Source organism: Labeo rohita, chromosome 24 (assembly GCF_022985175.1).
Source record: "Labeo rohita strain BAU-BD-2019 chromosome 24, IGBB_LRoh.1.0, whole genome shotgun sequence".
Classification (NCBI taxonomy): Eukaryota; Metazoa; Chordata; class Actinopteri; order Cypriniformes; family Cyprinidae; genus Labeo; species Labeo rohita.
This window is the reverse complement of record NC_066892.1, coordinates 27295009-27311173: the sequence shown is the minus strand read 5'-3', so window position 1 is coordinate 27311173 and position 16165 is coordinate 27295009. Positions and strand designations below refer to the sequence as shown.

At 34.8% G+C, this 16165-nt stretch overlaps 2 protein-coding genes across 3 annotated transcripts in view; one reads left to right on the top strand and one right to left on the bottom strand.

The window, feature by feature from the left end:
• LOC127155532 (LYR motif-containing protein 4B) overlaps positions 1-14845 on the bottom strand; it is a 73590-nt gene extending 58745 nt beyond the window's left edge. The window contains exon 1 of one of the 2 annotated variants that reach the window (XM_051097795.1): positions 14716-14845. In XM_051097795.1, the coding sequence (XP_050953752.1) occupies positions 14716-14801 (86 nt within the window). In that variant the 5' untranslated portion in view covers positions 14802-14845. The remainder of the gene's footprint in view (positions 1-14715) is intronic. The other variant, XM_051097796.1, reaches the window with a different exon arrangement.
• Positions 14846-15047: 202 nt separating this feature from the next.
• The window catches only part of fars2 (phenylalanyl-tRNA synthetase 2, mitochondrial), a 162541-nt gene continuing 161423 nt past the window's right edge, over positions 15048-16165 (top strand). The window contains exon 1 of the mRNA XM_051097769.1: positions 15048-15069. The gene's annotated coding sequence lies outside the window, so the exon portion shown is untranslated. The remainder of the gene's footprint in view (positions 15070-16165) is intronic.

The window sequence follows — 16165 nt, the reverse complement described above, 5'->3', positions numbered from 1 at the left end:
TCATGGCGTGGGTAGATTGCTGCCCCTCTGTTTATGCTGTATCTCAATGGGAAAACTCAAAGCACATTAAGAAATGGAGATGTGACTGACAAGGATGCGGTGAGCTCGCAAGGAGACGAGGAGAGCACTGACAGCGCACTGGGAAAAGCGAAGACAAACTCAGTCACATTTCTTCTGGATGACAGAGTTCATTAGCGCCAGCGCTGCGCGTGCCACATGCTAATAATGGAGCAGTCATTAGACAGCTAGTTACTAAGCTGTAAGGTAGCTTCGCACGTCCGCACTTCTGGGGTGCGAAAGAGAGAGGAGGAAGCATATCTCCAGGCTTTTCATCTCGAAACACGAGCAGCGTGGGGCATACGGAGGCCCCAGTGCCACGCCAAGATCAAAGTCTCGCCTGGCACCCGAGGAACCACCTCCACCAAGACGAGGCAACTCCGCTCTGACAGCCAAATCCAAGCTTCCCACCATTTCATGGGATGAGGGGAGGGCAAAAAAAGCAAGGGAGATAGGCAGAGAGGTGAAAGAAAATCTGCAAATAATGAGAGAAACCCACAGAGAAAGAGACAGACAGAACGAGTGAGAGCACACTCATGCGAGAGCTGAACCATCTTAGATCATACGCTAAAAAAACAACAGATGACAGATGCAAAATTGTGTCTTGAGAAGGAAAAGGGGCAGTTGCTAGATAAAGAGCGAGTCATCTTTAGAAATACCACAGTGACAGACACTTCAAAGGAGTCAAAATTGAGCAGCCGGCTTTGAAGCACACGTCATGCGCTTTTTTTCAACAGCTCGTGTGTATTAAGTGTGACAAATCTGAGGTTAAAGCCATACACAACACAAGTAAAATACGCATGTACAAATAACAGATCATCGAAGTCACACACTTTCTGGATATAACACGTTATTCTGTATTCAGTCTATTATTGCTTACATGTAGAACTAAAATAAGCTACACCTTATGGAACATGTTTAAGTAGTCATATTCTACACTGATGTTTGCAACCAAGGCATATTCAAAAAGCATGCCTCTACCTAAAACTATACATACAAATTTCCATACAAATTATAATTACGAGGCAGATTAATATTGATTAATTGCGCACAATTCCTTGCACAATACTATGGTATGACTTTAAAACACTTTTACCATAGAGCATGATTTGTAAAGTAATAGATTCTGATGCTTGCATCACTTAAGCAGCTCCATATGTATGGCTTTTCTGACATAGTAAACTTGCTCAGTAGCGCACCCCGTACAGCATTACACTTGTGATGTAAAGTGCTCAGGTACGAGTTTTGTGAAACATGAGTTATGATAAAAGAGCTCAAATACTTTAGTATTAACCTTTTAACACCAGACATTTCATTTCAGATTCCCATACATCTGTTTCGGTATAAAAGGAAACGCACTCACTGTGAAACATGCAAGATAATATCATTTTGAAGAAACATTTTTCTTTTTTCCAATGAGCATGGGTTTGTTTCTTCAGTGAAGTCCACTTGAAATGTTAATCAATGTTCCTTAAGCCAAAACAATTTCTATTCCTATTCTCTCTCTGAACCTTAAGAGGGAAAAGTTTAGCTTGTGGGTTTCCTACTGGGCATAATATAGTTGGTATCTTCACTAAAACTGCATGGAAACTTGATTTGATTGTTGATTTCAACACATAGTCTAATATTAGTAGGGCCCTTTGATTTCCGTGATGCGGAAAACACGGACGGAATCGCGGAATCCAGTCATAAAAATGGAATTTACTGAATAACGTGGAATGTCACGGAATTTGTAAAAGTTTGGATGAAAGTTTGGAACATAAATACATGAACAACATTGCTGAGAGTCACTTCATGAACATTTGACCATTCCACTTGAGTAAAACTAGCGTCAAAGTAGACACAGCAACACGTCAAAATAAAAGTCCGGTTTAACTTGAAGACATTGTGCCAGAAATATATTACTACTACTACTACTACTACTACTTCTACAAAAATGAAACAAACATTATTTTTTAGGGTATAATCACACAACAATTCCTCCATGTTTTAATTTTAATAGTAAATCCCCTTTTGTTTTGCCAAAAAATAAAGTTTGCTTAATTTTCAATAATTAAAAGATAAATGATATTAATGTTTTATGCCTTCATTTAATAGCCAGAAAATTTTAAATTCATAACACAGAATTTCTGAGTGGGTAAAAAAAAAAAAATTTCATAAGGCTATTTTAAGAATAAATTTGAATAAAATTAAGTATGCATTCAAATAATTAGACATTCTAAAACAGAATTTGATAACAATAAAACATAAGATGAGAACATTTCATAGGGCCCTAAACATGTAATTTTTGTTAAACTTTTAATAAACTGATGTGAAATTGTATAAATTTCATTATGTTAATTAATTAGACATGCTCTTTGATTAATACAATTTAATTTAACCATTAAAAATGAGTTGAAAAAATTAAAACAGAAAAAAAAAAACAGAATTCAGAAAAAATAAAATGGAAAAAATGGAATTTGGAAAAAAATAAAACAGAATTTGGGAGAAAATAAAACGGATTTCATAGGGCCATATGTTAGCTTTTTGTTAAGCTAACAGCTTGGCACTAAGGACAGAACATGCATAAAATATGCAAATATGTTCACTTGAATTAGGCTGAACTTTTTAAACAATACATTTCAGAAGTAAATTAAACATTTAAATTTGAGATTTCTCTCAACTCTTCTGGATATAACGCATCATTCAATATTCAGTCTATTACTGCTTACATATAGACATAAAATAAGCTACACCTTATTGAACATGTTTAAGTAGCCATATTCTACACTGATGGTTGCAACCAAGGCTCATTGAAAAAGCATGCTTCTACTTACATTCAAAACCTATTCATACATACAATCCCATCAATTTCCAGCTGACACACTAGTGGCAGTAAAACACCAATGTTTCTCCCTTTTCCACGATAATTACAATTACGAGGCAGATTAATATTGATTAATTGTGCATAATTCCTTGCACAATGATATGGTGTGACCTTAAATCTCTTTTATCATAGAGCATGATTTGTAAAGTGATAGATTTTGATGTTTGTGTCACTTAAGCAGCTCCATATGGCTTTTCTGACATAGTAAACTCACTTGCTCAGTAGCGCACCCGGTACAGCATTACACTTGTGATGTAAAGTGCTCAGGTACAAGTTTTGTGAAACAAGAGTTATGATAGAAGAGCTCAAAGACCTTAGTATTAACCTTTTAACACCAGACATTTCATTTCTAAACTGCCACAATACACACAACAATCAACATAATTAAACATTGCCAGATTCCCATACATCTGTTTCAGATAAAACTGAATGGACTCACTAGGCATTTTTCATTTGAAAATATTGTGAAACACACAAGAAGCAACATAATATCATTTTGAAGAAATATTTTTTCCCCCCAATGAGCATGGGTTGGTTTCTTCTTCACTAAAATGTCACTTAAAATGTTAGTAAAGGTTTCTTAAAGGAGAAGTCCACTTCCAAAACAAAGATTCACATATAATGTGATCCCTTGTCATCCAAGATGTTCATGTCATTCTTTCTTCAGTCATTAAGAAATTATGTTTTTTGAGGAAAACATTTCTGCATTTTTCTCCATATAATATTCTTATATGGTGCCCTGATTTTGAATTTCCAAAATGCAGTTTAAATGCGGCTTCAAACAATCCCAAATGCGGTTGTAAACAATCCCAGCCAAGGAAGATTGGTCTTATCTAGCGAAACGATCGGTTATTTTCATAAAAATAATACAGTGTATATACTTTTTAATGTCAAATGCTCGTCTTGTCTTACACTGTAAAAAAACAATTTGTTAAGTCAACTTAAAATAGTAACCTGGCTGCCTTGAAATTTTAAGTTCAGTCAACTCCAAAAAAGTTTATTCAACTTGAAATGTTAAATTATACTAAGTGACAACTTAGATATTTGAGTTGAATCAACTTAAAATTTTAAGGCCGCTGGGTTACTTCCCCATCTGTTAAGTTTAGCAGACACAAATATCTAAGTTGTTACTTAGTACAACTTAACATTTCAAGTTGACTAAACTTATTTTAGTTGACTGAACTTAAAATTTTAAGGCAGCAGGGTAACAAATTATTTTAAGCTGACTCAACAAATTGTGTTTTTTATTTTTTACAGTGTACTCTTAATCTTTGACTTCTCCTTCAAGCCAAAACAATTCCTATTCCTATATTATCTAGATTTGTATATTCAAACAACCCTTTCTATGAATTTATAGGTTGTGGGTTTCCTACTGGAACCAATATAGTTGGTATCTTCACTAAAACTGCATGGAAACTTGATTTGATTGTTGATTTCAGTACACAGTCTAACATTAGCATTCAGCTAAGATAACAGCTTGATAATCTAAGGACAGTATATGCACAACATTTTTAAACAATACATTTCAGAAGTGAATTAAACATTTGAATTTAGATTTCTCTCAACTCTGCCCACAATCTTGGATTCATTTTAAGAGCTTGTTGTAATTGCAATGCATGATGCCTTACAATTTGGATGAAATGATCAAAGAATGATCAATATAGACTTTTGACACTCAAATCTTAAATCAACTTTACGACAGATTAGAAGGATTTGCATGTTTATATATAAAATATTACCATTTTAGCTCATCAAATTCTTCACTTTACATCACTTCTCATTACATCAGAGACCCAGTTAATAATAAACCACTCACATCATCCCTTCGAGGCAACAGCTGATAGATATTTTCAGTATTTTCAGCCATCTGGCTTTAAGGTCATCAACAAGACAATGCATTTGTCAAGAGGAAAACAGAGAGTGATTTGTAGATCCATGGTGAATTTTGGTTGGGGCCATTGGACAATTAAGCAGTTGGTCTTTGTCACCAGCGTAGGAATGGCTGATTCATCGAGCGGCACGCATGTCGAATCCTCAGAGAGACACTTATCCTCGCTGCCAAGCATCCAGACTTAAATATGAGCCATGATGCATGTGACAGAGCAACACTTGTGTTTTTAACCGAGAATGCGTCATATTGTCGGATATGCTTAATCTGACCTTAAACAAAAGCATAACGTGGCGTCCGATTGACTGTAGCGGGCGGAAGCGTGATTAACACATGGGCAGCTAAGAGAATTACATTTGGGGAGATGGAACAGGAACTCTCACTTAGGATCTTACACCAGCAGATTAGCAAACTCTTGTTCTGTAGGCGACAATTAGCGTAACGTCACCCATGGGCAGTTAAACACACAATTAATTCACCTCACCAACACAAAACATGAGTAATAATAGGCATATAAAAGAACATAAAACAACTTGTTCCATGGTTTTGTGAAATGGAACCAATTATAATGGCTTAATATTTAATGACACCCTCAGCAGTAAATACAGAGGCCCTGTTTTATTAGCTAAAGATGCTTCCTGCCCCTGCAATGAATTTCACATGTACAGCTGAAAAATGATGAGTGTGGCCAAAATCATGTTAACAGAATTGTGGAAAAACAGAGAGATGAGAATAAGAGAACAAGACTGGAAGAGAAAGAGAAACAAGATAACAAGAGCCAGTGAAAAACAAGATGTGAAGAGATGAGAAGAGAGAAAAGAAACAAACAAAAAAGTCAAGAGACTTAAAGATATGAAGCAATTGGAGATGAACTACACAGAAACATGATGAGGAGAGAAAGAGGAAAAAAAACAAAGAGCGAGTGAGAGACAACATGTGAAGAGATGAGACAAAGACAAAAGAAGCAAGAAATGATGTAAGATGTAAAAAAAAAAAAAAAGCAACGAAAACGGATCGGAATCAGAAGTGGATAGAAAATGAGCCAGAAGAATAGACAGAAGTGACAAATGAGACCAGGTGAGACAAGAAAAGAAGAAATGAAAACAGAAGAGAAATAGAAATGAAGATAACAGAACCAAGAAGAGAGAAAAAGAGATATGTAAGGAGGTGAGGCGAGACAATAAAAGATGTGAAGACAAAACAAGCAAGATATAAAGAGAAAATAAAGAGACAATAAGACTCTCAAGTTGAGGACAGAAGTTGGAGTTGAGAAAGTTCTGAAAGATGTGCACGGTAAGAGATGAGACACAATAAAAAAAGTGAAAAGACGAAATGAGAAGCGATCAGATGATACAAGAAGAGAGGACATGAGGAGAGAAGAAAGAGGAATGGAGACAAGGAGTCTTAAGGAAGCAAGAGACGATAAATAAGATAAAGAGATCTAAAGTAAAAAGAATTAAGGCACTTTAAGCAAATAAGCAAAAAGACATTACATACTATTTAGCAAGGCTGCACCCACCTAAATCAATGATTAAAAAACACTTTGGGCAAATCCAGGTCATTTACCATAGAAATACACTGTTTTTGAATCCTTTATAACTGTTATAGCGCCAGCTGTGGTCACAATCTCCTTAAAACTTTGCATGCTTGTTAGGGCTGCATGATAAATCCCAATAATATAGCAATCAATAATAGGCAAAGCTGCGATATTCATGCGTGCATCTTGTCAGTGAAGCATGGTTCTGTGATCAGTAGTAAATCGCCATCTGAAGCCCAGAGGGTGCTCTCGCACGGAAACTCCAAAAACACCCCACAGAAGAAATCCAGGAAATCACGACTGCTGCAGCTGAATAAACAGAACATTTATCTGCTGTCACTGACTCAACGTGACTAATAAACACACAACTATGACAATATATGGTTTATTTGAGTTCTTATTATAATTTTCCTTATTATAAAGTATATAATAATGCAATGCTAATTGACATTCATCACTACTTAGACTACTATGAAATATGTTGCTTGCCTTATTCTGTGTAAGAAACCACATCATCTCACAGAATGATTTATTTCAAACACTTGACTGATGTTATGAATTGAATTTGGATTAAAAACACGTTATTAAATGTGGTATTTTACATGCTTTCAGATGGAGCGGCATTTAGCCGTAGTTCACCAAGAAGCTATGCGAATAACTATTATCGCAACGTGATTTGATAATATTGTTGTATAATATCAATGATATCGTCTGTGTGGTTTTGCACAGCTTGTCAGTGAACTATGGCTCTGTGTAGTAAATGCTGCTCCATCTGAAAGCACGCATGTAATGAAGATTTACTACTGATTACAGAACTGGCATTACTGAAAAAAATGCGCATGGATATCGCATATGATTTATCGTGCAGCCCTAATGCTTGTTTAGAATCACCTGTCGCATGTGTTCACCAGGTTTCATTAAGTTTTGAGTTTCCCTATAGGCTTTTGGGTAAATTTGGACAGGCCCGTTAACAATCTTGTTATAGCTTCCCAAAGAGTACATTTCAGTTTTTTTTTGATAATTATTAACCTAGAGAGTCCAGAGAATTGCACTGCAGTGTTTTTTCCAGATTGAACAAAAAACCTAGGACTAGTTCGCAAAAGTTGGGTTTAACGTCTTCTCAATCATTTAACAAACGATTTAATTGACAGCAGTGGTTCTAGAGGCAAAGTTGCCTGGAATGAGGAGTTGTATCATGTGATATGAATATTGCGTGTGTGTGCGAAAAATCATGCAATGTACAATTGTTTACACTCTTGAAAATGCATTGTATATGGGGTCATCAGTCAAACAGGCCCAGCGAGTTTTGTTTTTCGATCAGCCTCCATTAATCTTGTCTAACAGGTGCTCAAATTTTAATCGGCCAATGGTGGCCATGTTTTTTTGAGATACGCAAATGTCCTTATAGACACTTGTGGCACTTTGGACCAAGACCGTACACAACGATTTTCATGTTCATAGGACAAATGGTTGTGTAGGTATAGCCATTTTTATGTTTTCCCTCTTATAGCGCCACCAAGTGGCTAAGTTCCGCAAATTTTTGTCCTGTGACCTCAGATTGCTCTTATATAAGTGCTCTGAGTTTGGTGGAGATATCTCATTCCGTTTAGGAGTTATAGGTATTTTACTAAAAGTGGCCCCGCCCCTTTAGAACGTTTTGGCGTGCCTTTGCGACGGTGAGTCGAAAGTTCAACATTTTTTTGATAATTATTGATTATCACTCTCCAGAGAATCTTCCTGCACTTGTTTGGTTCCGATTGGGTGAAAAACCTATGAGTAGTTTGCAAAAGTAGTACTGACACGTGAGCCTGCGACTGACGGTTTAGGAGTTATGAGCGATTTCATACTTTTGTTCACTGTAGTGCCCCATCAGTCCGATTGGGGCGAGCCTTGGTCACATTGTAGATGGTGTGAGTACTACCATCCTTTCAAGTTTCAAGTCTCCACGTCTTACACTTTGGTCTGCACAATCAGTTTTACATGGAGATCACTGATCCGTGACCATTCTAACAATTACAATAGGGTTTCAGCGAAACACGCTTGAACCCCTAACAATATGAAATGAGGACAGAAGAAAGGAGAAATTAAACAATAAGAATCAAGGAGAGCTGAGTCTTAAAGATGACGGACATAAGAGAAAAGACATGGAGAGAACAAGGAAGATCTGAAGTAAAAAGAACAGATGAAACAAGGTGAGATATGAGAAGAAAAAAGCCACAACGAGAGAAAAGGAGCAATGTGACGGTACAGTATTAAATGAAAAAGAAGAGAAGACACTAGAAGAGAAGAGAAAAGAAGAAAAGAGACGAGACAATATGAGTTGAAGAGAAGAGAAAAGGAGAGACAAGTCTGAAGCGCTGCACGCTAGCTGTGATGTCAGAGCTTGTGGTGGAGATGAAGAGAGTTTCTCTCAGAGATCAAACCTGCAGAGATGCTACTGAAGCTCAGCGTTAATACTGAAACGTCAAAATTACGGCTGGAACTTACAGAGATGCTGTACTGAGACTTAACTGACAGCCCATTATCAGCTGAAATGGGAGGATGCGCTCAACTTTCAGCAAACATATCACCTGCCAACATCCTGTGAAGATGCCAGCAAACGCTGTTCTGGAAAGAATACTTGGGCGGAACCAAAACGGAAGCTTAAGAATACAATCACAAAATGATTTGCTGCCACTTCAGCCATCAATCCGAATGAGAAATCAATCATTTTTACACTAATAGCAGCTATAGCAGCTACCGAATCTGAACATACAGAACGCATGCAGTCACGGTGAATGCAGCATGTTAAATGAGCAGCCAGCTATGAATAAATAAATATAAACAAGAGAAAATAGCTCTCCGTTTCAAACAGGCATCACGGACAACTCAGACACGGAGAAGTGAAGCGGCTTGGCAGGCGAAGACTTTCAAGGGAGATCTGTGATATTTCACATGCAAATCTGCATGATGTGAGCAGAGCTGATCCCTGATCACTTATTAATCTGTGGCTTTTAAAGGTTTATTTCTTGTGAGCTTTATGAATAAGACTGAGCACAAATATGTCGTCATTGGCTCTGCACTAATGTCGAGCCGGAGGACCACGGGGGAGGGTTATATTTAACAGGAAGATGCTTTACGTAAGAGCTGCCCTACTTTCCGCAGTCTACACTTGCAGCCGTATTGTTAAGTAAAAAAATGTGCTTCCTCTCGTCACAAAGAGTCTCTCTTTCTCTCTGGGTGCGTGTTGTGAATCTTCGTCCTTGGCAGATGTGATATTTTTCGTACCTTCCGTCAAAATCAACATCTCTTTCATCCTCCCTTCTCAATCATTCGCTCTCACTGACTGAATTTGTTTCCGGCTTTCAATCATCTCGCAGTCGCTCAGAGTTGTCCTGCATTTCATTCACTCTTTCCCCTCCCCGCACCTCTCTCTCTCTCTCTCTTCACATGCTGTTTCAACTTTCCTCCTGCGTAAATTTGAGAATTTCACATTGCATACACATGGGGCACTAACCACAACCTAAAAAAAAATAAAAATCACATTTGAGGGGTATTACACTGCATAACTCAAAAATGCCAAATTTGAGTTACCATCAGCATGTTAAAAAAAAAAATAATTGTCAAGCCTTGAATAATTTAACAGACTATAATACATTGAAAACAACATGCACATTGGGTTTCTTGCTAAACCAGCCAGAATTACACTAAAAACAATAGACCTTATTAATAAAACATAAGCAGAACGGATTTCCGTGTAAACTGTGACCGTTCATTGTCATTTGTTTCTTCATCAGAACAGATTTAGAGTAAATTAGCATTACATCACTTGCTCCCCATTGAATCCTCTGCAGTGAATGGGTGCCGTCAGAATGAGAGTCCAAACAGCTGATAAAAACAAAACAATCCACAAGTAATCCACACCACTCCAGTCCATCAGTTAATGTCTCGTAGGAAACATATCCATTAGGTCTGCACGACTATGACAAAAACCATAATTGTCGATTATTCCCTTGAAATTGTTATTGCGATAATTAAAGGAGAAGTCCACTTCCAGATCAAAAATTGAGAGATAATTTACTCACCCCTTGTTATTCAAGATGTTCATGTCTTTCTTTCTTCAGTCATAAAGAAATTATGTTTTTTGAAGAAAACATTTCAGGGTTTTTTTTTCCATATAGTGGACTTCTATGGTGCCCCGAGTTTGAACTTCCAAAATGCAGTTTAAATGCGGCTTCAAACAATCCCAAATACGGTTGTAAACGATCCCAGCCGAGAAAGAAGGGTCATATCTAGCGAAACGATCGGTTACTTTCATAAAAATAATACAATTTATATTTTTTAATGGCAAAGCTCATCTTGTCTTGTTCTGCCTGAACTGTTTTTGTTCCGGTTCATGACAGTTAGGGTATGTCGAAAAATTCCCATCTCATGTTCTCCCTCAACTTCAAAATCATCCTATATCGCTGTTTTACCTTTTTTTGTTAAGGGTGTTTTATCTTTGCATGTTCACTTTGCAAAGACTGTGTCTGTACTTCTGCAGTGATGTAGGATGATTTTGAAATGATTTTTGAAGTTAAGGGAGAAAATACGATTGGAGTTTTTCGACATACCCTAACTGTCTTGAACCAGAATACAGAGTTCAGGAAGAGCAAGACAAGACGAGCGTTTGAGATTCAAAAGTATTTAAATTGTATTTTTTTAATGAAAATAATCAATCATTTTGCTAGATAAGACTTGGAAGTTTTTTGGAAGCACCATATCAGTCCACTATATGGAGAAAAATGCAGAAATGTTTTCCTCAATAAACAGAATAATCTTTACGACTGAAGAAAGAAAGACATGAACATCTTGGATGACAAGGGGGTGAGTACATTATCTGTAATTTTTTGTGAAATGATGTTCTGAACAGCTTATAACATTGTTTGAAGTAACTGCATGCCACATTTTTATATTGGTTTCTTCTTTAAATATATAAAAAAAGAAGCTCTCTCTCACACACCCACACATCTTAAGAAAGCAGAATAAAGTGGATTTACATAATTGTGGCATCTGTAATTGCAATCACGATTAGAAATTCGATTAATTGTGCAGCCCTAATATCCATCAAGACATTTTTATGGACTTTTTCAGTGGAGGAAGCGATTATGGATTATGGATTCATATTTTGGCCAGAACTAAAAGAGTTAGAGCTAAAACGCCTTAACTGTGGATTTGTTTCTTAGAAACACACATCTTTTGGCTTCTCAAGACATTAACTGATGGACTGGAGTGGTGTGGATCATTTGTGGTTTATTGTGATGTTTTTATCAGCTGTTTGGACTCTCATTCTGACGGCACCCATTCACTACAGAGGATCCACTGGTGAGCAAGTGACGAAATGGTACATTTAATCTATTCTGATGAAGAAACAAACTCATCTAGATGATTATGATGATGATGATGACCATCTTGGATGGTCTGAGGTTAAGTACATTTTCAGCAAAGTTTCATTTTTGGGTGAATTATACCATAGATTACTTCAAAGGTAATTCAAATGTAAAAACAGGGGAATGAACATGCACAATTACATATTCAGTTTTACAGTATATACTAAGAAACTTTGTAAATGAGACACCTTGTTGCTTTCAGTTCTACATGAATTTATTCAAGAAAAGTTCTCATGAGCGATTTACACAAATCCACTTTGCCTGTTTCATCAACGAGGCATTTATGAATTACACTAATATCAGCATTTGCATGCAGGCAAACTAAAAGGATTACAAAAGTAAGAACTTTAAAACTGTTAACGTATGAACAGTGGCAGATTTCAGAGGAAGAATTACACTGGAGACTCAAAGCTCTATGGAAACTGAGTGGGTGGGAGATTATTATCCTTTGGCTGTCAGCTTTTTATTCTGCAAACATGTTAAGCCTTTTATAGCTATTTGTAATATGAATGCACCATGATGATAGAATTTCCAAACAATGACTTGGAAAGAAATCATAGCTAGATTTTCCGATATTAAGAGTTGAAGTGAGAATCAGGGGATGTTTTGAATAGCACACTATTAGAGTGTAGAGCTCATACTACTTCTGCAGCAAAGTATGCACACTATGCACATTTTCTGTCCACATGGACTATCTGGCTTACATACAGTGCTACATTTCCCAGTAGCAGCAGCAGCATACAACAGAGCACACTGTGTGAGATTCTGTTTCCAACAATGCAATGCATTTACATTGACCCTCCATTTCCAATATCTCACACGAACACGAAAGCTCGTGACTCATTCACTTGACTCAATAATAGTAGTTGACTGATGTATCAGTAAGGCTAATATTGGCTGACATTTTCGCATCAGTTTTTCTGTTTGGCCGTTTTGTTGAAAGTGGGACTTCTATTTTGACAGTGGTGAGAATGTCTTCAATAGTTTACTGTCTCTGTTTATATTACAGAATTATTTTTTTTTAAATTCACATTTTTTCCTATATCATTTTTTCCCCAATTACTTATTTATCGATAATTATATATTACTTTTTACTTATAATTAACATAATTATCAACACAATAAATAAATAACCTCTGACAAACGTCTCAAGGTTGTAGAGCCTTTAGAGATGTCAAACTCTGCTGCTGGAGGGCCACAGTCCTGCAGAGCTCAGCAACACACTTGACTGTGATTTCAATTAATCCTGAAGACCTTGATTAGCTGGTTCAGGTGTCTAATTAGGGTTGGAGCCAAAATCTGCAGGACTGTGAACCTCCTGAAGCAGAGTTTGACACCTTTGTGTCTTGGCCTTGACTTGCTGTTGAATTCCAAAACATTTTAAATTAACAAACTTCCACCTTAGCCCATTATAAAATAAATAAATAAATAAATAAATAAAACTACTACTAAAAAAAAAAAAAAAAAAAAAAAAAAAAAAAAAAGACTACTACTAACAAATAGAATATAAAACAGCATTGAAATTAGAGCTATGAATTTGTTTTAAAAAAAATGTATATATTTATTTTATAATATATGATGTAAATTTATAATGTAAATGTATTAATGTAATAATTAGTTTCCTAAAATCATAACATTTAAAATAATTGTTATTTATTTTATTTGTTATATATTCGGCTGACTACTATTTTATTTGTTATATATTCGGCTGACTACTGATAAAAAGTTTGGGAAAACCTGCACTACAACTTATTTACTCTTATGACCTATAATATTTACTTAAAATACCGCCAAAATGTTTAGTGGTTAATTAGTGGTAGTCTGAGTAATATATGTCAATTTTTTGAAATTGAAAAATAACAAATAAATAAGTAAATAAATAAATAAAATAATCAATACATACAAAATAAATAAATACATATATAATTTTGTCATTTTTTAAAATACGTTTGTCATTTATTTATTTATTTACTTGTTTTACCCTTTGTGTCCAGCATTTTTTTTTTTTATTTATTCTGGTATTTGGTCAATCTATAATATAATAATAATAATAATAATAATAATAATAATAATAATAGTTATTTTTAAAGCTTTTTGAAAGTCTTTTATGCTCACAAGGTTGCCTTTATTTTATAAACAGAAAAATAAACAAACAAACAAACAAAAAAAACCTAAATAGAAATTAAGTTAACATAAAATGCAAAGAGAACAAAAATATATTACATTCGTTGGTATTAACATAATTAAGTGCATTAAACATTACATAAAGGTTCCCTATACTGGGGCAGGGGGTTTGTAAATTTAAAGAAAAGCTACTAATTCATTCATAAAAATGTAAAATTAACATAAATAATTTTAAAATAACATCAAAAATAAAACGCTAAACAAAATTAAAATATTTAATTTGTTTACCTGCATGTCATGTGATCATTAATCAATGTCACAGAACTATGCAAATGTGTTAAATATTAATTCATTACCTTAAAATCTCAGGGGGGAGTTCAAATAAAAATATTAGGTGAAAGAGATTCGGCTGACAAATAAAAAAGTTTGGGAAACCCTGCATTACATTTAGATAAGAAATAATGTGAATTTGTGCATTTTGATATGTTTGAAAGACAAAAGCCCTCCATACATGACACATTACATTGCTCAAAAGTGACAGTAAACACATTTATTATTTTTTAAAATATTTATATTTAAAATAAACGCTGCTCTTGTAAACTTTCTATTAAAAAAAAAAAGTATGACGTTTCCAAAATATCGTGAAGCAGTTTTCAGCGTTATGCTTCAACAGAAATATTGCGAATATATCACAAATGTTGAAATGAACACATCTGCATCTTAATATGTACATGCCGTATTGATGCATCGACATTCCACATTATGCCACGGAGACTATGGCGTAAATGACAAGCGCTTGTGCCGTAAACATATACATGTAAATTGTTGTAATTACCTATAATTATAAGAGGGGAACTTCTTGCTCTCCTTCAGAAGCAGCCTGTAGAGTGACAGTACATGCTCTCTGCTGGACGCCGCCATGATGGAAACAAAACTGTCAGTTCAACGCAAGGACCCAAGAATAGCTACAAGAGGCGCGCCTGATCACATACACCCGCTTTAGTGTTAAAATATACAAGCAAATCTAATTTTTAAGTTTAATTAGAGTCGTATTTTATATTTAAAATATCCCAAGGTAATACAGTACACATAGGGCACTCTAAATTAATATCTGCTATAAGATGTCGTGTTTATATTAATCAGGCACATCAGCAGTCCTCTCAAAAACAGTGCGCGCGTCCAGATAGAGGTGAGTTCTAGAGGGTTCTTCAGTAGTTTTCATGCACACATTTATTGTGTATTTGTTAATTATGAAATAGGAATTAGTGTTAAGGTGATTATTTGGCGGCTGTTATTTGAAGTAGTACAGTGATGTGTTATTATGTGTACTGAGTTGTCAGTTTGAGTGTAAATTGCAGGCTAGCAATAGCTTGGGATCATTGAGTTTGATTGATCAGTAATATATTCTTGTCAATGAACTGTTGTTTATATCAGTCAATATTCTGCCATAAAGCATCGATGATTATTTAAACCAAGTTATGATTTGTTACTTTCAATGAGGATGTGATTTAATGGGACAGAGGCAGATTTTTACATCTTTGGTGCTTTTCTCACAGTAAGCTGCTGTTTATAGCTCTTATACAAGCTAAAATATATGTTTACGGGTTACAGATAACGCTACTTTTGTTTGTATAATTAAAATTAGTACATTTTTGTCACATTAAGAATATCTTGCTCTTGTGCAAGCAGTTTAGATGTGTGTTTTGGTTTTACCTCATGTTCTGTGTGTGATATTGGTTACTCTGTTGTTTTGATGTTGGCAATAGTATTTCATATATTATGTTAGGTAGGATCTCAGCTTTTGTGGTTTAATGCAGGAGTTGGCAACCAACTTATTTACTCTTATGACCTAAAATATTTACTTAAAATACCCCCTAAATGTTTAGTGGTTAATTAGTGGTACTCTGAGTAATATATGTCAATTTTTTTTGATATTTTGCATGAAAAATAACAAATAAATAAGTAAATAAATAAATAAAATAATCAATACATACAAAATAAAAAAATACATATATAATTTTGTCATTTTTTAAAAAAAATCCTTTTGTCATTTATTTATTTACTTATTTTACCCTTCGTGTTCAGCATTTTTTTTTTAAATTTATTCTGGTATTTTGTCACTCTATAATATAATAATAATAATAATAATAATAATAATAATAATAATAATAATAACATAATTAGTATATATATATATATATATATATATATATATAATATATATTTATGCATTTTTAATTTATTTTTTTAAAGGCTTTCTGAAAAGCCTTGTGTTTTTAGGCAGC